The 24,403-nt window shown below is 35.3% G+C and overlaps 1 protein-coding gene across 1 annotated transcript in view; it reads left to right on the forward strand.

The window, feature by feature from the left end:
• Positions 1-24,403, forward strand: part of agap3 (ArfGAP with GTPase domain, ankyrin repeat and PH domain 3) — an 843,333-nt gene that overhangs the window by 618,469 nt on the left and 200,461 nt on the right. Inside the window, exon 11 of the mRNA XM_039753235.1 lies at positions 15,025-15,196. Coding sequence (XP_039609169.1) covers positions 15,025-15,196 — 172 coding nt within the window. The remainder of the gene's footprint in view (positions 1-15,024; positions 15,197-24,403) is intronic.

The following is a 24,403-nucleotide window of genomic DNA, read 5'->3' on the forward strand; positions in this document are numbered from 1 at the left end:
TAGCAAAGGCATAATTTATTGATAAACAAAATAATTATTGAAATATGATATTTGCTTGAATATTCAAATTAAAGATGACATACAAGATACTAAAACATATAACACAGAAGATCCTGACTGCTGTTAGTTTCTTTGGAGTTTTTTTTTTTTGTTATTATTTCCTTGATTTTGCAAGGTTTTTTTATTTAGCACATTACTTTTTCTGTTTCTACAATTTTAACGTCATAGTCAGTTCACCATGGCACTAAAACAGTGAATTCTGAGAAATGATACAGAGAAATCAGAGTTTGTTTTTCGGATGACCAAAGGCTTGACGTTTTGGTTGGTAATTGTGTGCAGGTTTGTTTATCAAGGGTTGGCAATGTTGAATTTCAGCAACATTTCTCTTATCAAGATGGCTTATTTCTGCAGGAGTCTCTATAGATGTGTCAATTTATCTTTGATTAACGCCTCTTGTTATTTGATGAAACTCAGAAAGCATTCTGACTGAGACAGAATATGTCCTGAAAAGCCATATGTAAATGAAAAATTCTTCTTTATCAATTAAACAGTTTTTATTATGCGCTATATATATATAAAATTATATATATATTTATATTTTTATATATATATATATATATATATATATATATATATATATATATATATATATATATATAATCACCATTAATTTACCAATTATATTTCCTTATTTTAGCCCACCATAACCTTTACAATTTTCAATTTATAAAGTCATTATATTTTATAACATATCTTGCAGCCGTACCACAGTTGCACTTCAGAACAAGAAGCTAAGCATGTTTGGGCCCACCAAGTGCTTGGATTAGAGACCGTGTAGGAAAAGCTAGAGTTGCTGCTGGAAGAGGTGGTGTTGTGGCCAGTAGGAGGCACTTACCCTGTGGTCTGTGTGGATCTCAATGACCGAATGCAGTATCAGGAATACCGTGCTGTAAATATGGAGCTGTCCTTTGGATGAGTTGTGAAACTGAGGTCCTGACTCTGTGATAATGAAAGATTCCCTGGGCATCTTTCAAAAAAAGCAGGGTTTATCTTGATGTCCTGGCTAAATTGCCAATCCTGTCCATTATAGCCCCCTAATCATCCCCTATCTTTAACTGGCTATTATTTTTACCCCTTTACCACTTAATGGCTAATATGCAGTAAATTTCCTGGCGCAATAATGGCTGTTGCATCATTCAGGTGAGTGCTACACATTTGAGGTGAGTGAAGTTGTTCCCCACTATGCTTTGAGTGAAGAGAAAAGTGCTATATAAATGTAATTTATTATCATTATTATTATTACTATTTAGATTCTTTCAGAGGTACAGCACAAAAAGCAGATACTATGTTGTAAAATAATAATACAAAATTTTATCTACCCATGATTAAGTCTTCACATATTGGGTATAAAAGCTTACTCAACATCTAAACAAATCCATGGGCTAAAAAATACTTCTATTATCAACAGTTGATGTGTAATTTTTTTTTTTTTTATCCAATTAGTCTTTAGCATATATACCATCATTCAAAGCAAGTACAAACAGTAGTGCTCTGTAAAAAGTATAATACCAAATAAACCAACCATGATCACACAATGGCTTATTTACAAAATGTTTGTCTCCGTAGTGGGACATACTGAATGAGTGCTTCAAATCCCTGTAGTCGGTGAGTCTAATAAGTAGAGTTACTGTACCAGCCCTTTGCTCATGCTGTCAGTAATTGTGTACAGTTGAAATAATCAATTTCATAGTGGGATGTTCAGAATTTATTTTTTCTTGTATTACCTTCATACTTCTCATTAGTTTCCTCTTAATGGCATAACTTTTCCACGTCTTAGCAAGTCATGTGGAAAAGGTTCTATTTACTTCCTTCATTATTACAGTTTTAGTTGATTAAGCATGAATTTTGACAAATGTTTTTTACTGCAATTCACTGATGAAAGTTAAAAATGAAATGCCTCCTTTCAGAGCCTTTTAATTCCACGTTTGCTTACACAAATTCACTTGTTTTCTTGTTCATGTATACTGATAGATGTAGGGTTTGGCACTTTAATTTATTTAGCTTTTAAATATATTATTTCCCATATTTACTGTACATACACATATGATAGATGACTGAATTTAAATGTTCAGTGTATTTGTACTCCTCTCCTAGCCATATCTTTATTCAGGGTATATTTACTCTGCATCAGTGATTACTATCCTGAAAAACCTAATGTGGTTTATATCCAAAATCAAGTTAGACCATGTAACAAAGTGAAGGTTTAATTATTTTGATAGTAATACATGAGAAAGTTGATTTGTTTAATATCCTCGTCATCAGCTATGATGAAGTTTGCAACACAAATCCATGCATATCATTGCAAGGATTAAAATTAATATCTTAGTACACATATATTGTATATGCACATCTATTATTAATACATAAATCCTGGGAGGGAGACTAGGGAGACGAGACGTGATCTTCTTGGAAGACAATTTGATGTCCTGCAAGAGACACTTTAACGTCCCATGAGACAACATTTAAAACAAGTTCACGGACATCTAACCAAGCAGTTGTTGGAATGCTTTTGGCAGACAGACATCATGTGCTCCCGGCTCTTAAAACAACAACAAGCAACAAGCAGAACACGCAGCTTGCCAGCAGCAGAAAGCCAGCAGATGATCCAAACGCTTATCCTTACCGTGCGTTCAGCCAGCCCCCCCTTTCATAATGCGAGCGGCAGAGACGTGAAATGGCCAAAGGACAGCTTCTGTACAGGCTTTGAAGTGATCAACGCAAAGCATGACAAGCAGAAAATTCAGCTTGCCAGCAGCAGCAGAAAGACAGCAGATGATCTGACGGCATCTCCTTAGCGTGCGTTCAGCCACCCCAAGTAATTGTATAAACAAGAAGAGAAAGACACAGGATGTAATCCATGCCCGTAAATAAGACAATACTCCACACCTGGTATAAAGCATAAGTAGTTTTAAGACCTGTATAGTAGAATGTGTACCTTTTGGTGATTGTTTTGCTATAGAGTCTTTGTAGTGTCAAAGTGGTCCGATAACTGATATAAAAGAGTAATAGACTCAAATGGCCCTTTGGTGAGTTTAATGTCCCTCTCATTGCCTGTATCATCAATGACTCACATATATAAACAATATAGTTGTACTATCCCTTTCTGAGATTTATTTTGTGTGAAAGTCGAATCTTGAGTATGGTGTAGGATGTATATACTGATGCTGTCTTGTAAAATAATAGGACTGATGCCTTCCTTGTCCTTTCTGGTATGTTTCATTAAAGCATTATGTAACGCGTTTCTCTATAATATTCAGTTATCTTGTGTCATGATCAGTATGAGATGCCTCAAGTTAATTTGTCTTAAATTTACTTTCCTTCATTTAGTGTAAAAAAAATTGCTTTTTTTTGTTTTTAGACCTGATCACACTTCTGTTGGAAGCAGATTTGCCTTGATACAGTATGTACTGTTATGTGGGCAGTATTGTTACTTATATTCACCACAAAATTTGGTTGCTATAGTAGATGCAGTCTTTCAGTATTTCATGTCATTTTCCCAGGTGTCTGCTGTGTGTGTTTGTGAGATGTCAATATTATGATACAATTAAGAGAGCAAAAACAGAAAAAAGGCAAATAATAGGAAACTAACAAATGAGAGTTAAGCTTTTAAACCTATAGAAAAAATAAAAAATATTTTAAATATCTTACATATAGTATGTAAATTCACACTGCTGTGATTTTCTACATGTAGAATAAGTGAAGAGAAGAGAGGGCAGCTAATTAAATGAAATCAATTAGAAGTAAAATGACTCCATGATTCTGAAACCGGTTGGGATCCTCAGGACTAAGTTTATTAACCACTGATCTAAAAAAAAAAAAAAATCATAATTTTAAAGTCACAGCTAAGCAAAAGTCTCTAAATTAATTAATTGCCTGGTTTTGCTTGATTTGTCACTGTGCGCGTGATTCCAGAGTATGTACTGTTACTGAATTTGTTGGTCTAGGCAAAGTTATTCTTTCTTTTTTAGCATGAAGTTTTCTAAATGAGCACATTAATTCTTTTTGGAAGAATGAAACAAAATATATAATAGAATACAATTTTTTTTTTTGCATAGCCCAAAATCACACAAGAAGTGCCACAATGTGCTTTAACAGGCCCTGCCTCTTGACAGCCCCCCAGCCTTGACTCTCTAAAAAGACAAGAAAAAAAAACCCAAAAAAACCCTTGTGGGGAAAAAAAATGGAAGAAACCTTGGGAAAGGCAGTTTAAAGAGAGACCCCTTTCCAGGTAGGTTGGGCGTGCAGTGGGTGTCAAAAAGAAGGGGGTCAATACAGTACAATACACAGAACAGAACAAATCCTCAATACAGTATAAAAATAAAAATTTTAGAAGTACGGAGCAGAATTTAACAGTAGATGATATCACATAATATGATTTGGATTTGTTTAGAGTCCTGGAGACCTCATTCATTAAGCTGCCTCCCCCATTTGGCCATTCCACAGTTGAAATAGTGCTAATCCGATGAAAGGACCCCTCTTTCCTACGATTCCTGTGATCTTCCATCAGGGATGACTTTACCTTAGGCAGGCAAAACAACTTGGCAGGTGGGCCGTGGCACCAAGTGCCACATTTGAGTATTGAGAAGAGAAACCGAATAGGTGAGGGTTAGTATCAAATTATAACTGTCATGTTACTTATGTTTTAGTGATAATGACTAACAACAGAGATACAGTCTGTACAGTGTAGCAGTAGGGGGCGCTATCGGTCCCTTGAACATTCAGGTACCACGCCAAACACCAGGTAAAAGTGCTACAATAATTATTTGTATTATAATAATGTGCACTAAGCACCCTCCACTCCACACTACTCATAAATAACCAATCACAATAACAAATCCAATAAATCACAATCCTCCACTCCCAGACGCGTTGCCCTCCTACCACCCAGCTCAGCTCGCCGTCTGGGAGCTCCCACAGTCCTTTTATATTCCCTGACCCGGAAGTGTTCCCAATCCTCAGTCCATGTGATCCTGTATCACTTCCGGGTCAGGTAAAAAGTTCTTTTCTTCACCCCGGAAGTCCGTCGCTCTTCCTCTGATGAACTTCCGGGTTATAGGTCAAATAAGACTCCCCAAGCCTCCCTAGAGTGGCTCCTGGTGGCCCCCACGGTATCCAGCAGGGCTGTTCATAAAAACTACAATGTCTATGAGACCTTCCATGCCGCTGGGAGGGCTCCCTCTGGCGGCCTGGGGGTATTGGCCAGGATACAAAGCCGGCCATGGACCACAACAGTTAATCAGCAGCTGTAGTCAGGATATGCTAAACTGAAATAGTGAGACCGAAGGGGCACCTCTTATAGTAGCAGGCAGACCATTCCACAGTTTTAGGGCCCTGTAACTAAAAGCTCGACCTCCCATTGTTATTTTATTAATCCTTGGAATCATAAGCAGACCGGCATCTTGAGATCTTAATGTGCGCTCTGGTTTGTAAGTCATGATAAGTTCAGACAAGTAAGCCGGACCTTGGCTATTTAATGCTTTATATGTTAAAAGGAGGATTTTGAAATCCTCTATAAACTTAACCAGGAGCCAGTGTAAGAATATAAGAACTGGAGTTATGTGTTCGTATTTTCTTGTTCTTGTAATAATTCTTGCAGCAGCATTTTGGATCAGCTGGAGGCTGTATAAAGAACAGTTTGTACATCCAGTGAACACCGCATTGCAGTAGTCAGTCCTACTAGAAATAAATGCATGAATTAATTTCTCAGAATCCTGTTTATTTAGAAAGTGCCTTAATTTCTCAACATTTTTAAGATGGAAGAAACATGATTTGGACTACTTTGTGTGCTTTAAATGACATGCTAGAATCAAAGATAACTCCTAGATTGCGGGCTGATTCAGTAAAATTAATGGTGATTCCAACTGAGTTAAATGATGACAGAATATTATTGTGATCAGTGTCATTCCCTCCAACAATTAACATCTCTGTTTTATCAGTGTTTAAAGACAAGTAGTTCTCATCCATCCACTCCTTTAATTCACTAACACAACTAATTAAAGACAACATTAGAGAAACTTCATTTGATCTAAATGAAAGGTATAACTGGGTGTCATCTGCATACGAGTGAAAATTAACATGATATCTCCTAATGATAGGACCCAGTGGAAGCATGTATATTGAGAATAGTAAAGGTCCCAGTACTGAGCCCTGAGGGACACCATATCTCACTTCTGTGTATAATGATGGAGTACTGTCAGCACGTTTCTGTACATATTGGAATCGATTTGATAAATAAGAACTAAACCAAGCGAGCACAGTGCCTGTAAGCCCAACATCATTTTCTAGCCTGTGCACTAAAATAGAATGGTCAATGGTGTCAAATGCTGCACTTAAGTCTCACAACATAATTACAGTGGAGTTTCCTTCATCAGATGATATCAGAATGTCGTTTACAACCCGCATTAGTGCCGTTTCTGTACTACGACCAGTGCGGAAATCAGACTGGAATTTCTCAAATAAATTGTAATGCGTAAAGTATGACTGAAGCTGGTTGGCGACTGCTTTTTCTGGTACTTTAGAGAGAAAGAATAAATTTGAAATAGGCCTGCAATTATTTAGTATATGTGGGTGTAGGTCTGACTTTTATATGTAATGGTTTAACGAATGACACTTTTAGTGCATTATGTACTGTGCCATGCAATAATGAACTATTGATAATGTTTAGAATACAGTAGGTGCTGCAGAAACATCCATTTTTGAAATTAAAGTTACAGAATTAAAATTACCAAGTGCCAAATGCAATGTGAGGCAGGGTCTGCTAAGCTATTATTTGGTTTGTACTGTGATGCTGAGATCTGGGATCTTATATTTTTCATTTTCTCATTGAAGAAGTTCATAAAGTCTGTACTGCTAATATCTGTTGGTATTTTGCACTGTAGATATGAATTTCCATTTGTTAATTTAGCCACTGTTCTAAACAGTACACAAGGATTTTTATTATTGCTATCTGTTATTTTAGAATAGTATTCTGAGCGAGCTTTAAAGAGAGCTTTTTTATATTTTTTAACACTCTGTCCATGCAATTTGAAAGACGTGTAGTTTTGTTGTTCTCCATCTGCGCTCCAGTTTTCGACACTCTAATTTAAGAGCTTGAGTATTTTCATTAAACCAGGGAGAGTTTCTATGTGCTTTGATCACATTTGTTTTAAGGGAGCTACTGTGTCCAGAGCATCTCTGAAGGTCACATTATAATGTGATGTTAGCTGATCTAAATTGTTTTCCACGTTTACATTCGACTTACTCAAAGTATCTATAAATTTTGAAACAGAATTACAATCTGGATGTTGCACTGTCTTTGTTTTAATCTGTGAGTGCGTTGACAAGGGCAGGACTAAATCAAATGTAATTAAGTAGTAATCAGAAATAATTCCATTTAATGGATTAATATTTAATTTTTGAATTTAAACGTTGTAAGTTATAATTAAATCTAATTTGTGGTTATGATTATGAGTTGGACCTTTGACATTCTGACAAAATCCTACTGAATTTAACAAATAAGTAAAACATTTGCTAAAAGTGTCAGTTTCCACATCTGTGTGTACATTAAAATCCCCCATCAGTACTACGTGATCATAATTTATAGCCAAATCAGATAAAAGGTTGCTAAATTCAGTCATGAACAATGAATATGGCCCTGGTGGTCTGTAGACTAGCACTATAATTATGTTGGAATCTGTTTTAACATTTAAAACAAATGCCTCAAAGGATGGATAGTCGCCTAAATTTTTAGACATAATTTACATTTTGTTACAATGAATTATTCCAAGGCCTCCTCCTCGACCAGAATCTCTAGACTTATGAAAAAATGAGTATCCATCTGGTGATGCATGCATTGTCACATTTATATAAAAAGGGTGACAGGGCAGATCCAAGCAACTATAGGCCAGTAAGCTTAACAAGCATCACAGGAAAATTAATGGAAGGAATTATTAAGGATAAGATTGAGCAACACATGACAAGGACAGGAGTTATTCTGAACAGTCAGCATGGGTTCAGAAGGGGGAGGTCGTGTTTTACTAACATGTTGGAATTCTATGAGGAGGCAACAAAAGGATACGATCAAAGTGGAGCTTATGATATTATTTATCTGGACTTTCAGAAAGCATTTGATAAGGTGCCACATGAGAGGTTGGGCATCAAGTTAAAAGAAGTGGGAATTCAGGGTGATGTTTTTAGATGGGTGCAGAATTGGCTCAGACACAGGAAGCAGAGGGTGATGGTGCGAGGAACCTCATCAGAACTGGCTGATGTTAAGAGTGGTGTTCCACAGGGGTCAGTGCTAGGGCCGCTGCTATTTTTAATATATATAAATGATTTAGATAGGAATATAAGTAACAAGCTGGTTAAGTTTGCAGATGATACCAAGATAGGTGGATTAGCAGATAATTTGGAATCTGTTATATCATTACAGAAGGACTTGGATAGCATACAGGCTTGGGCAGATCTGTGGCAGATGAAATTTAATGTCAGTAAATGTAAAGTATTACACATAGGAAGTAAAAATATTAGGTTTGAATACACAATGGGCGGTCGAAAAATCGAGAGTACACCTTATGGGAAGGATTTAGGAGTCATAGTGGACTCCAAGCTATCAACTTCCAAACAGTGTTCAGAAGCCATTAAGAAGGCTAACAGAATGTTAGGTTATATAGCACGATCTGTGGAGTACAAGTCCAAGGAGGTTATGCTCAACCTTTATAATGCACTGGTGAGGCCTCATCTTGAGTACTGTGTGCAGTTTTGGTCTCCAGGCTACAAAAAGGACATAGCAGCACTAGAAAAGGTCCAGAGAAGAGCGACTAGGCTGATTCCAGGTCTACAGGGGTTGAATTATGAGGAAAGATTAAAAGAGCTGGGCCTTTACAGTTTAAGCAAAAGAAGATTAAGAGGTGACATGATTGAAGTGTTTAAAATTATGAAGGGAATTAGTACAGTGGATCGAGACTTGTATTTTAAAATGAGCTCATCAAGAACACGGGGACACAGTTGGAAACTTGTTAAGGGTAAATTTCGCACAAACATTAGGAAGTTTTTCTTTACACAAAGAACGATAGACACTTGGAATAAGTTACCAAGTAGTGTGGTAGACAGTAAGACGTTAGGGACTTTCAAAACTCGACTTGATGTTTTCTTGGAGGAAGCAAGTGGATAGGACTGGCGAGCTTTGTTGGGCTGAATGGCCTGTTCTCGTCTAGATTGTTCTAATTGTTCTAATTTACTAAGCCAGGTTTCAGTGAGAAGACACAGGTCAGATTTTGTACTTAATATAATATCATTTACTAAAACAGCTTTACTGCCAAGAGAGTGAATGTTCAATAAGCAGCATTTAAAACTGCATGCTTATTTCTAAACTGGTGATATATTTTTTGTTTTAATTTGAAGCAAATTTGTATTACAGATGCCCCTGGTGGCGGGTGTGGTTTTAACCCTTGGTCTAATTATACACCTCATTTCTTGGTTATCAGGTAATTTAAAGTTTGCATCAAGACTATATTTACTGGATGCCCCACAACAGGGATTACGGGTAACAGCTTCAGGATAGTAACAGGTGGGATAAACAACAGTCTGTGATTTAAGATTACATGACTGCAGCCTGGATGGTGCTCTAATCAGTCAACCAGGCAGTTTTGCTGCCATATTTTGGGATAATACATAAGATCCCATTCATTTAGGATGAAGACCATCTCTTTTGAAAAACACAGGCCTTTCCCAAAAATCATCCCAATTGTTCACAAACGCTAAGCTTTTATTTGTACACCAGGTTTCTAGCCAGCTGTGAAGGGAATATAATCTGTTATAAATCACATCCCCTGTGTATACTCTGTAAGGGGCCAGATACAACTAGATTCCGACATTTTCTTTTCGCTTTGGAGCATACAGAGATGAAGTTCCTCTTTAATACCTGAGATTGCTGTAAATAAATATCATTAGTGCTGACATGCAGCAATAAGGTAAATACTTAATCGTCAAAGACAGTCCAATGCAGCCTCTAGGTCAGAAATCTTGGCCCCTGCGAGGCATTTAACATTAACTGCCAGTTTAACATAGTTTGGAATTCTAACATTCTGCACTATGGAATTGCCAATTATGAGCACTTTCGTATTCTCAGTTTCCACAGGTGAGCGTCGCACTGACTACAGTGGGACCTGGAGAGACTGAATCCGAATCAGAAGAAGCCGAATTGTCTTTAACAAACCAAATGAATCCAATTTTCAGTTTGCCTAATTGCTATCAGGTTCCTAACGCGGTCCTCCAATTCGTGAATTTTCCCGACCAACTCTAAATTAACGAAACACTTTTGGCAGGTGAAGCTGTCTACACTGTCGGCCGGAAAACCTGAACTGTACATGCTGCAGGACACACAACATATAAACGTGCCCTCAATGGTCAGAGAGCAGATAGAATTTACGTTTAGTGTTGATATCATCTACTCCATTTTTGTAGTAACTTCAGTGTTTCGGCGCTTTCCGCGTTCAGCTGAATCACTAGGAGACCGTCGGCTTTAAGTTCCCTCCACCCCCTGAGCGATTGACTGATTTCTCACTGCCAGTTATTTCTCCTGGTTAGCTGCCGGCTTATCTACAGTTGAACTTACTTGGGTGTTTGCGAAGGGCAACGTGCTTGTGGGAGACGCCGCTGCTCTGTGCTTCCGCTCGCTGCTACTCCGAAGAGTTGTGGCCTGAAAGAGAGGAAAGCAAGTCAGTACAACAGACCCTTAATATGGTTGTACAGTGTTTTTTTTTGTTCTGTGTTTATGTATTTAAAATGCAGTTATATAAACATTTTGCTGGTAAATGGTCTTCACCTTTTGTTGATTAAAATTCGTAGTTTATTTATGTTTATTTTACAGACTCATAAATAATGTTTCATCCTGAAGTCTAAAATGTCTTTGGTCTGGGTAAAAATCTTAATTTGAGGTACCTCATGAATTTAATCAACATACCCACACATTCAGCTCAACTTTGTGGAAAAAAAATAGGTGAATACTGTATGTGATTTATTAATCACTTTCTTTTCCATCTGTAAAGTACAACTCACTTTTGAAGCTTAGCTGTGCATATACAGTACAGCATCGTTCCATAAAGCTTTTGAACTCTGCTACATCTTCCCACACAGGTTACTTGTCAGCTAGCTGCATAGAAATTATTGTTAAAAGTGAAAAGAAGAAACTACAAATTAACTCATAATTTATAAAGCCTCCAAGGAAGTTACTACAGTACAAAGGAAAGGAGGAAATTAAGCCTTCATTATAAGGAAATCATAACATCACTGAGTAAATTGGATAAAAAAAAAAACGTTTCTATTTGTAATTCTTTTTGACTGAAACAAAAAATAACCTTAAACAACTTACATATTTGGATGAAAATGAGAGTCTTCACCCATCTGTTTTGAAAAAAAAAAACACAATATGAACAATGATGAATTCATACATTTTGCAGTTTTCTATCTGTAGTCTGACAGAGAAAAACGATTTTAATTGCTCTCCAGCAAAAAAAAAAAAAGATAATAACAAAATGCCGTGAAATCATATGTAGAGAAAAGAGATAATTTTACTGGTGAGCAGATGGATTGGTAAGCCCTGTATTTGTGACCTGAAGCAGTTTACATAAGGGCACTGGAGAGGTAATCTGACTAAGTAAGTTTGACAGAAGGCTCGATAAAAACTTAGCCAATAGGTAACATTACCTGTTTCATAGCCAAGAAAACACCGGGGTAAAAATAACTGTGGAGACTTAGTTTTTCTGTTACCCATTAGGTGGCAGCACATAGTTGTTTAGTGTAATTAATGACAGACAACAAGGGAAGTGTTGTATGGCTCTTTTAAGGATACTGAGGGCTTGGGGTTATGGAGTAGCAGGGACTACTAGGGCAATTTCTAGCCTGGTGTCACTACAGTCAAAATGAGTTGCATCTCATAAGGGGAATAATTCCAAGCCACTTTTTGCCAGTGAGGCTAGAGGTGATGGAGATTTAGGGTAAAAACTCATTGGCAGAAAGATGAGGAGCTTGGGTTTTGAGAGGGGGACATAAGGGAGAATGCTTTTGATGTTTCTGTAAAAGTATGCAAGTACTATATGTATTTATATGTACTGTATGTATATATATATATATATATATATATATATAATTATAGTGCTTTGTTTTATTTTAATTATAACAGAGTTAAATTCCCTGAAATCCTAACTGGGTACTGTACTATAAAAAAATAAAGTGAATCTGTTACAACTGTTTAACATAATCACAAAAGTAGTGTGACTATTAAAAGTACATTTGAATCTATAGTATTTGCACCCTTTGTTGCAATTGTGACTGCAGTATGTGTAATACTGCAGATCCATTACAAATAACACCTAATATTGCATCACTCTGTTTTGCCTTTAATGTGAACACTATATTTACAAAATTCTATATTCTAGTAACACAATGGTTCTTGATACTTCTGTAAATTTAAAGTTTTGAGGCATGCAATTTAAAATTTAGCTTTATATAAAAGCTGATATGGAAACACCACAGATATAAGAAGCAGTTTACAAGAACAAAAGTCAGTATTTAACTAACACGTCCTACTGATGGTTAATGCGGGTGTATTCACTAGAACACAGAGAGAAGAGTGCACAAATGACAAGTACATGTGTAGAAAATGACATGCCGTGTATGCAACGGTCTGCTGGTCCTGTTAAACAGTGTCAATGTGACGGCTGCTGTTTGATTCTCCGGTATTTCAGCCTTGCTTTTTCCAGTCTGTGTCAGTCAGTTTTCATTCCTACTACTCATATGGGTGGGGGGATTGGGGGTGTGGGGAGAGAGAGAGAGAGATTCTCTTCAATTTCCCAGCCAGCAGAGCCATGCACACAATCACCTTCTGTTAATTCTATCTGCAACATCAATTAAATTGTTTGTAGAAACTAATTGAATGTGGCTTAATCACACATCTTAATAGCTTTCCACGCTTTGAACTCGCTGTTAATTCCAGTAATAAAATAAAATGAGAGCGCTCACTGGGTAATTAGCAAGGAGGCTTGTGAAGAAATTAGGGCTTTATGGTGTGTAATAAAATGAGTAGAGTTGGCGCCTGATTCGATGGGCGATCTTTCTGTTTCTGCTGATTGCAGGAATTTATTTTTTTTTTCATTATTTATTTACTTATTCAAGGCATTGAAATGACTTTTTTTTATCCTACTAGCCCCAATCAGCATAAAGTAACTGAAATGGCTTCTTTTATTTGTGAAGATTTTTTTTTTTTAAATCAGAGAATGCAGGTGAAAGTTTTTTTTTTTTTTTTTTTTTATTTTGTTCTGCTTACATCTTGCCTGAAGAAGGTGCCTGAGTTGCCTCGAAAGCTTGCATATTGTAATCTTTTTAGTTAGCCAATAAATGGTGTAATTTTGCTTGACTTCTCATTACCTGTTCTGCTGAGAAACTTTATACTAGCAATTCCAAAGTATGTTTTGTATCATTAACATGCACTAGGTTAGGGTCAATGTTTTTATGCAAAGTGTCATAAAAATCAGACAACATTTGCTTACATGTTACTACAATTTTAGTACAGATCCAATAAGGGACTTCATCTTGGGGCCCTGAGCAAGACAATGATAGGGATTAAACTAGCTGTGCCATCCAACTACTTTCATGCAGCTACGAAGCAACAGACACCTTTTCCACGTTACTTTTTTGCATTATGCTACACTTATGCAGTTTTGCTCAGTAGAGATTATGATGAATTGCAATAACATCACTGGATTTTATTGCTTCTCATTTTCATTTTCTGGGCCATGTATCTTCCTTTTCAAGTATATATTATACAGTCACATATATTGGCACATGTAGATTTGTTGATCATTTCAAAAGCAAGTGTTCAAGACCTACAGTTTCCTTTCCTATAATACAGGGTAAAAGACTTTATGTTGCAGCTAGTAAATTCATCATGTGTTCTCATTTGGTTTTGGGTGGTGTAATTGAGTATGCACTTTAAAAATTTTAGCAGTGTTTTAAAAAATGGTCATGCTGAAAATGTATACACTTATTTTATTTTCTCAAAGCAGAAACCACAAACCAATAGACATTATTGTAAATGAATGCAGGTTGTGGAGAGTTTACAATGAACACATACATTTTTGCATGGCAGTCTTTGGCTTTAATTTTCTCCTGAAGGACAACACAGAGGCACAGTAGAAGACACCCAAGGAACAGCTAGTTTCAAAGAAGAGGACATAAAAACAAATTCCAAATTTCTAGAAATATATTATTTGAATGAGAAAATGATAAAGACCACTATGTAAAATTTCTCAACTGTTATTTTTATGTGTTTCTTATTGTCATCTGTGTAAGGTTATATGTTTTTATTTTTTGAACAGTCTTTCTAAGATGCTATAAATCTTTTCTTTTTTTTAAACAATTTAAATGCAAACAAATAAATAAAGAAGCAAGCAAACAGATAAATATAGTAAATAAATTGGTATATCTTTAACTCAACAATCTTGACATCATCAATTCAGGCACCTGCAGGTATAGTGCAGATTATTTTTAAAAGCAGTAGACACAAGGCAAGAACAAGCAGGCTATCTCAGGACTCGTATGTTCCTTCACACCAAACCAATATAAAGTTAACAATTGGTACAGCGTCATGCCTTGGACTGTTGAACAAAAGCTGAGTCACTAAATAAATCAATGAAAACGCAAGGAAAATGTATAAATAATTGACCAAGGTATGTATAGCCAGTGTGGCAAAAAATGAAATCCATAATATATATTTTTAAATATTTTACACAGGTTTAATAATAATAATTCTTTACATTTATATAACACTGTGGACCCAGGATGCAAATCTGTGATCTTACTGCTATTTACATGTGTAATTATTTACAAAATGAATGTGCTACTCCTGTGTGTTTATATCCATATAGTACTTTGTCTACTTCTGAAAATATTTGAATGTAAACTTTACTCTTTAACTGTTATTTGAAGGATTACATGCAAAATGTCCATGGTAAAGAAATTGATTTACTGAGGACAACAGTGAAAGTACCGGGAAAACGGCCTCCAAGAGCAGTGGCTACCATTGCACCCACAGCCAGCCCAAAAACCAATGGGATTACCAAAGACAGAAGCAACCTTCAGATTGCACAGGGAACAGGTGGTAAGTCACAGAGTCCGTTTGCATCGTTGTACTTTTGAGTGGCTGTGGAATTTGGCAAATGAGAAATGCTTGTGGGATGGTGAAAAAGAAGTATTGTCTTAGAGTATAGTACATAGTGAATTGGAAAGGTACTTTTGAGTGCAAGCCTGCCTATCCATAAACACCTTTGTGGCTGGGGGAAAATGGTTAATATGTTATAAGATGGAGATTTCAAATACTGAATGTTTTGGAGTTTCAAAAATATATGGTAGCGAGGAATAGTATGGTTGTGCATAGATCGGTTTTACAGTTTCATTGATGTAGAATTATTTGTTCAGATCATAGCCTGGACACTGTTTAGTCTGTTTTTGTCTGGGTACTTAATATCCTGGTACAGAGAGACCACCAGATTGTCTTTCCCTAAGCCTGTTTTGACCTACTTCCCAAGGATAGGCATATTCTGTATTTTCCTGAGTGAGCAAATATTGATGTATGTTCACAGATTTGTTCTCTGGTGAACCTGGCAAACTGTCCATGCTTGGCTGTTGTCTTATGTCCAATGCTGTTAGCATAGTCTTTATAACCATTGGCAATCTAGCAATGGAATAAAGAGTTTAAATAAAGACTAAAGGGTTGATTTCTGTACTGATTAATAATAAGTGATTAAAAGATCAGTGGTTAACAAAAGAAATAAAGAGACAGAAACAGAATTGGGACACACTAGCTTCCCCATTTATTTTGTTTTGAGACTTTAGTTGGGCAGTGTTTCATTTTAGTGTAAAGAGTTTATATATTAAGTACCATAAGGACTCATTTAAAATAGATTTTATCCTTTAACTGTGGTGAGGTCTAAAGTTTATGATAGTACTCATTAGTGCTGTTTGGGAATTAACTAAATGCATTACTTTGTAATTATTTGAATTTTGCCTTTTTTTTTGGATTGTGTTACTGTAGATTTTTGTGAATGAGCTTTACAAATGCCATACATTTAACATGTCTTTACTGTTTTGTTTTTAAACCAAATGTAATAAAGCAATATTTTTGATAAATATGCTACTATATTTACTGCAATGTTAATAGTTCACCATGGATTTAAAAGTGACCTAAATCTGTGACAAATTGCCCCATTTCATATTAGTTTTGTATTACTTACTTAAAAACCTGCAAAGAAAGCAGAGTGTCTTAAATTCCTTAAAGATTTGCACTTAGCAGGACAATTGTTGAGGAAAATGGAGAAAGTCTTCAGTAGTGGTGATGATCAGAGGCAATTATAAAGGTAATTAAAGCTCATTAATAAGAGCAAAAATATACAAAGTTTTAGACAGGATACTTTAGGTACAGCTGTCAACAACTGACCTTAATTCTATGTAATCATATTCAGATATTTTTTCCAATGTTTTATAAGATTAATATGTTTTACTAATGGTCTGCTACAGCGCAGAACAATATAATTTCCACTATTAACTAGCAATATTGCTTTCAGATCAGTTTCTTGTCATTGTCCATCCATCCATCCATCCATTTTCCAACCCGCTGAATCCAAACACAGGGTCACGGAGGTCTGCTGGAGCCAATTCCAGCCAACACAGGGCACAAGGCCGGAACCAATCCTGGGCAGGGTGCCAACCCACCGCAGGACACACACAAACTAGGGCCAATTTAGAATTGCCAATCCACCTAACATGCATGTCTTTGGACTGTGGGAGGAAACCGGAGTGCCCGGAGGAAACCCAGGCAGACACGGTGAGAACATGCAAACTCCACGCAGGGAGGACCCGGGAAGCGAACCTGGGTCTCCTAACTGAGAGGCAGCAGCGCTACCACTGCGCCACCGTGCTGCCCTTCTTGTCATTGTACTTGCTATAATTTGCATAAATACTAATAATTCAACATGATAATTTTGTAACTGGCAACATAATAAAATAAAACAGTTACCAAATGGAATGTGCTTCTGAAAAATATAATTATGTAAGATTTCATACAGTGGACATTGCACTAAATGTCTGATAATCCAGAGTGAAACTATGAAATTACAAAATTTACAGACATATATGTATAGTGTATTCATCTTCTCCGTTTCCTAGACTCTTATGGCAAATTAGAAAATAAAGAAAGCAAAATAAATAATATGATGAAGACAAACTTTAATTTACAGTTTCTGGGATTTTTTTTTCCCATTTTTTTGGAAAATGTTAAAAGCAGATTAGTGGTATGCAGTTTTGATTTTCTATTCAACATAATTTAAGAAGTTTAACAAAGGACAGGTGATCCAGTCAGTCCATCAAGCTCACTTAGTTATCTTATTATCGAGGTGTTGGTGCTTCGTTTTACTTCATCATGCCTGGGCACAGAGCACTGACTCCCCACTGGGCCAAGCTTTATATCCATAGACAGATTTCAACATGAAAGTCTGCTAAGACTAATTAGTTTGTGGAAAATGTTCCACTAGAGAATGGTAAGGGTATCTGTGAGCCCATAAACAATTAACTTTCATAAGGTTGCTTAAAAAGAGTGAATTAAATCCCTTGGGCGTGTCAAGTTTTTAGAAAGTTATTGATAAATGTAATTTCTGTATAGGCCTTTTAAACAGCAAACTGTCTAAAGTTCTACTGGTATTTGTATACAGGCATATCATACACAATCCTCTTACCTATAAGAATTTTTAATTATAAATGAAGTGTATTAAATTAGATATGCTTAACAATATTATACAACCCCAATTACAAAAAAATTGGGACACTAAAATGAAAATAAAAACAATGCAATAATATGCAAATCTCATAAACCCATATTTTAGTCACAAAATAGAAAACATATCAAATGTTTAAACTGAGAAAATATGCCATTTTAAGAAAAGAATAAGGTCATTTTGAATTTGATGGCAGCAACACATCTCAAAAAAGTTGGGACAGGGCCATGTTTACCACTGTGGAGCATTCTCTGTTCTTTTAACAACAGTCCGTAATGATCTAGAAACAGTGGAGAAAAGTTGCAGGACTTTAGCGAGAGGAATGTTGTCCCATTCTTGTCTGATATATGATTCTAGCTGCTCAACTGGCCTTTGTCGTCTGTCATACTTTTCGTTTCATGAAGCGCTAAATATTTTCAGCTGGTGAAAGGCCTGGATTGCAGGCAAGTCAATTCAACACCCAGACTCTTCTACTACAAAGCCATCATGTTGTAATAGATTCAGTATGTGGTTTAGTATTGTCTTGCTGAAATATGCAAGGCCTTCACTGAAAAACACATTGTCTAGATGGAAGCATATGTTACTCTAAAACACGTACAGTATATACCTTTCAGCATTGATAGTGTCTTTCCAGATGTGCAAGCTGGCAATTCCATAGGTACTCGGAGATGCAGGATTTTGAACTGAATGCTGATAAAAAGCCAGATGGTCCCTCTCCTCTCTAGTCTGGAGGATGTGGTGTAAATGTTTTCCAAAAAGAATTTCAATTTTCGAGTCGTCTGTCCACAGAACAGTTTTCTAATTTACCTCAGTCCATTTAAATGAGCTTTGGCCCAGAGATGATGGCATTGTTTCTGGATCATGTTCACATATGACTTCTTCTTTGCATGACACAGCTTTAACTTGCATTTGTGGATGGCACTGTGAACTGTGTTTACAGATAATAATTTCTGGAAGTGTTCTTGGGCCCATGCAGTAATTTCCATGACAGAATCATGTTTTTAATGCAGTACCGCCTGAGGGCCCGAAGATCACATACAGTACATCCTATATTGATTTTCGGCTTTGTCCCTTGCACAAAGAAATTTATCCAGATTCTCAGAATCTTTGGATAATATTATGTTTGATATTATGTATTGTAGATGATGTCCTCTCAATTATACATTGAGAAATATTCTGAAATTGTTCCACAATTTGTAGACAGTTTTTTGCAGATTGGTGAACCTCTGCCTATCTTTACTTCCGAGAGACTCTGCCTCTCCAAGATGCTGTTTTTATGCCCAATCATGTTAACGACCTGTTGCCAATTAACCTAATTAGTTGAGCGGTTTCTATTCAGCATCACTTACTTTTCCAGCCTTTTCTTTTCCCCATCCCAACTTTTTTGAGACATGTTCCTGCCACCAAATTTAAAATGGGCTAATGTTTTTCATGAAATAGTAAAATGTCTCACTTTTAACATATAATATATGTTTTCTATGTTCTGTTGTGAATAAAATATGGGTTTATGAGAGTTGCAAATCATTGCATTTTGTTTTTATTCATATTTTACACAGTGTTCCAATTTTTTTGGAATTGGGGTTGTAAAGCAAAGAAGATACTGTATGTTTTTTGTAATGAAATATTAAAACACCAGAAAAAAACATCTCAAATTAAAAATGTTAAATGTGTAAAAATATTTAAAAAAATTAAAACAAATAAATAAAACAGTTAGGAAATAACATAGTGTATGTTTTAACACAAGACCATTTCAAATTAAAACTCTACTGTCCTACAAATCCTTAACTTTTAAATGGGTGAAGAGATGCACACAGTAGAAAAAGTATGGAAAGGCATAATCTAATCGTACTGTGGACATTTAATATAATCACTATTGACTGTGCCAAAATTCATGGAGAGAACTAAAAAATTTTTTTCCTCAAACAGAAATAGCCTTTTTCATCCCAAATTTTACTTTTATAAACTTACTAGTAAAATAGTTTATCTATTTGATTTTGATTTGATTGTTTGAAACAGTGCTTTCTTCTGTTAAGTGCATTTTAACAAAACAAGATGAGGAACAGTTATTGACTATCATATCATTAATGATTATTATTTAATTATATTTTAACAATTTAAATAGTATAGTGATTTTATATTACTGAGCTCAAGTTATTAAAATATATGGTATTCCTAAATATATTTTTCAAGTTCAAGGTGACTGTTTTTGGTGTTGTATGTTGTATTTGTATGTGACTAGTTCATGTAATGATTTTTAGGTGTATCAAAGTTCAACCTGTCATCATGTACACTGTACAATAAAATTTTTATTCACATGTTCCTGACAGACTGTTGACAATAATGAAATGCCAACAACAATGTTTTAAGGATTCACAAAACTTGGTAAGTCATCACAATTTCCATACAGAGTTTAGAAATGCTGTAGCACTTGTCCCCCTATTTGGAGGCTGATACAGAATGATTACTAACCTCACATCATCTGTTGTGGCACACCTATAAATATGTTGCTTATTGAAATTTCAGCTTCTTAAACATGTACAGTTTCTTAATAATAAACTTGTGAGAGTTTCAGTTTGGTCACAGTTCTTGTGCAGTTTATTGTTGTATGTAAGGGTCTGATATGGTTTTTGAAAAGGAGACCCATGCATTGACTGTATTTCAAGATGTATTTCAGTAATGAGGACAACCTTATTCCATACAGATAGTAGTAGTATTTTGTCATGTGTATGATATACAGACATATGTCTGAATGGCATGCAACACAGAAAGTTTATGTAATGAGTATGTACCATGGATTACATTTTTGGTTTCAACACAGACTCCTTATGTATTATGTCACTGTAATTAAAATGCAATTGAAATTCATAGATAAAGTGACTTCTTTCAGTCTAGGAAAGAAGCCTGCAAGATATTGTTTTGAATGTTTAAAATAACCCATTCTTTGTAATTGTTCGTGTTCTCCTATTATTGTCTAAGAGTAATTACATAAATTTCCTGTAAATTTGGGAGCACGTAGTGGGGTACAAACTTTATGTAATGAGGAGCCATTTCCCCTTAAGTTGGATTTTAATTGTGTTTGGTGATTGGTTCCAAGCAAGTGTGGCAGTAAATATGCGTTTTGATGAACTTGTTACCTGTCTTAAATTCATTTCCATCTTTTGCCCAATTCTAGTGGAACAGACTGGGATTCATAAGACTTTAAACCAGAAAAACATGCTATTTATTAAGTTAACCTAAACTACTTACTAACTTACTTAACACAGGCCCTATAATGCTGAAGAAGTCAATAGTCCATAACAATAACAAAGTTTCAGGGGCTCAGCCAAGTGTGCATTATTGTTTTTTTTATTTATTTATTTTTTGCAAACATATTGTACATTTTTCAAGATTTGACACAATGAAATAGCTTTAAACAAAAATACTTGCAAATAAATTGATGAAGTTGGTGAAGCTGTGTAAAGGTTCAATGGGTTGTTTTCAAAGCAGTGTAGTATAAATTATATATAGAGAAAAGTGGTACTTGTTAGAATAAATAGGCAACACAATGTTCCAGGCGTAGGTATATAAATAAATGCACGTTAAGTTTAATTAAATAGGCATTAATAATAATCTAGAATATAAAACCATTAACTAAGTACTACATTGTCAGTCTATTAAAGAGTTGTAAAAATCATTACAAAAATGTTCTTTTCATGTTTGTAAATTATATGAGGCATTGGTATTTGGCAAAACAATCAATGCCGGTGAGTCCACTGAAATGCTGCATATGTTTTAACTAGCTGCGGGTGGTATCTGGAAAAAAAACCAACCCAAAGACTCCCTAGCAGTTTTACTATATTGATGTACATGCAGAATCATCTGTTAAGTGGACCAGGACAGGGCCTATTTTGTCAGAGAAAGACATGTAGTCGAGTGCAGCTGTGGCACAAATTGAGTGAGACAAGCTGGAACCAGTCTCAGGCAAATGTATGGTAGCTGTGTAATTGTACAACATGCATGTACCACTAAGCATGTGGTTAAGCGTGAGCAGAGCGGACTACTCCATATACACAAACACACACAGACACATCTTTCGTAGTGAAAATTGAAGTGCATGCATGCGCCATCTAGTGGCTGTGGTTGAGTGTGAGCAGAGTGGACTGCTCCATATACAGACATAGACCTCATACACACACAGGTCTTTTGTTTATATATGTCTAATGTTAAATGTTTTTGAGCAAAAAAAAGTTTAATGTTTAAATGGTTTATAGTAATTATTACAGCAGTTTTATGAGGGTCCTATGCTGTATCAGTCCTGGACAGGGGTGCACTGTAAGGTTCATATAACCATTTGGTAATTTAGATAGATAGATAATTTGTTGTTTGATTTCCTTCATTTGTAAAATGATTGCATCAGCTTCTTCAGATATCAGTTACCTCATTTAACTTTAAATTTTAGTGACTTTATGTACATATTTAATAATTCTTAATTTTATCTTGTAGTAAGCAGAGCTTATTTTTTCTTTTTTCAGTTAGCCAGCATACTTTAATTTCATAAGTGATGCATTTGCTGAGATAGTAAATGGAGATTGACATGAATGGATTAGAAAATTCATAATTTGTTTACATTTAATTCTTAAATTTATGTGGCAGATTTCTAGTTTTGCTTAAGTTTCTTTTTGACAAATGCATTGAATGAACATCTTAATGTTCTCCATCAGTTCTGTTCCATCAAAGTATGGTTTTGTGTTTAAATAAAAGTCCAGGGTAGATGGTAGTTAAAGTTAGTTAATTATGTAATAAATTAATTTATTTATTTTTGTGCCCTGTGGTGCAGTAGTCATGTTTGACCTAAGTCTTCTCTTAAAGTACTAGAATTTTTTTTGTTAAGTAAGTGAAACTGCCTTAGTGGCCTGTGGCCATTCTAAACCACAGATACAAATGATATGACCACCGCATTAATACATCATTATTCCTCAACATGTACATAGTACAACAAATTTAGTGAAGGGATCTGACTTGGCTACGCCTCATCAAGCACTGTCTGAAAATCCTCTTTACTCCTCTGCTTCAAATGCACTTTAATCAAATTTTCTGATTCAAAGACTCGAGTTCCATATCCTGAGCTTTCTGTATATTTTCTATATGAATTTCACTTGAGGCAAATTATGCTTTTTTTTTCATACTTTTTCATTTTGTCAGCATTTTTTAAACTAAATTATTCCTCTTAACAACATGTTTCATACTATATAATGGCAGATATTGAGTGATAACCTCAGTTCAGAGGGACAAGGCTGAGAAACATAAGCTACAATGTATGTTTCTTGAGTGTATTTTAGTTAATAAGTATGCCCACATTTGTTCACAGTACAAAATAATAATAATAATGGGAAATATATATTGTATGATTGCATTTCATGTTGTTCAGTATAGTTTGTTTCAAAGTGATGGATGCTTATAAATAAAAATGACTAAAGTTTTAATTTTTTTATTTGTCTGTCTACTTCAGGCCTTTTGAGAATACCCTTTGTCACTTAATTGTATGTCTCTTCTGCCAGCTGTTCAAAAGTTTAAAACTCTTTGTATAATATATTCTGGCCATTACCATAGGTGTTTGTTCCTTATTTTTTAATCTGACAGATTTTACTGCAGACAACTTTGTTTCTAAGAATGATGTGTCTGAAGCATCATAACACCTGTCACCTTAATTTGGATATTGAATGTGATTAAGACTTTAAAGTTACTGAACAGCCAATCATAATAACAAATATTGTAGCACACAGGTCTGTGCGTGTGTGTGCATGTGCAAATATATAAAAACATAGTAGAAAATATAAAGTATATTTTGTGTGTGCATGCAGCTTTGTTGGTATTGCATTATTATGTTTTGAGGAAACATTCAAGTAGCAAAGCATGTGACTACAGTATGCACTACAGCAAACATTTTCAAAGTTAATGATATTTATGTCTAAGAGGGTGACAAATCACTGTATTTCTTTTTGAAATTACGTTCTTGGTTAAGAATTCTTTTGCATTTGTTTTACTAGTGTTTTGGTACTTTTTTTAAGTAACAGATCAGTTAATCAGTAAGAAGAAAAGGGAAGACCATGAAACCCATTCCTTTCTCTCTCTCTCGCTTTCCTTCTCACTTCATTGGTTTTCTTTGTGATCCTGCTCAGCACATTTTAAAAGGCTTGAATGAAATCTGTTCATTAAAGCAATTGTGTCTTTTTCTTTAATTTTTAGTAGATGTGGTGATCCATTTCATCTGATCACCACACCTTTACTCTGTTTTCAAGTTGGTTAAATCACTACAGGTCATAGCCCATTCTATGTTTTCCGATTTTCACCAGCTTCAGAAAGGACTGTATGCCTCAATTACTGTCATTAATTTCAGTATTGTAGCAGAGAGGAAACCAGAGTGACTACAGTACAATTGAAATAACATTTAAAATACTGTATTATATTCATTAATACAGTGAAAAGAATTCTGCTCTTTGTATAGAAAGCTTTGTCTAGAGAAATGTGGTTTCAGTTTCACTAGGCGTGCTATTTTTAGG

This window comes from Polypterus senegalus, chromosome 5 (genome assembly GCF_016835505.1).
Source record: "Polypterus senegalus isolate Bchr_013 chromosome 5, ASM1683550v1, whole genome shotgun sequence".
Taxonomy (NCBI): domain Eukaryota; kingdom Metazoa; phylum Chordata; class Cladistia; order Polypteriformes; family Polypteridae; genus Polypterus; species Polypterus senegalus.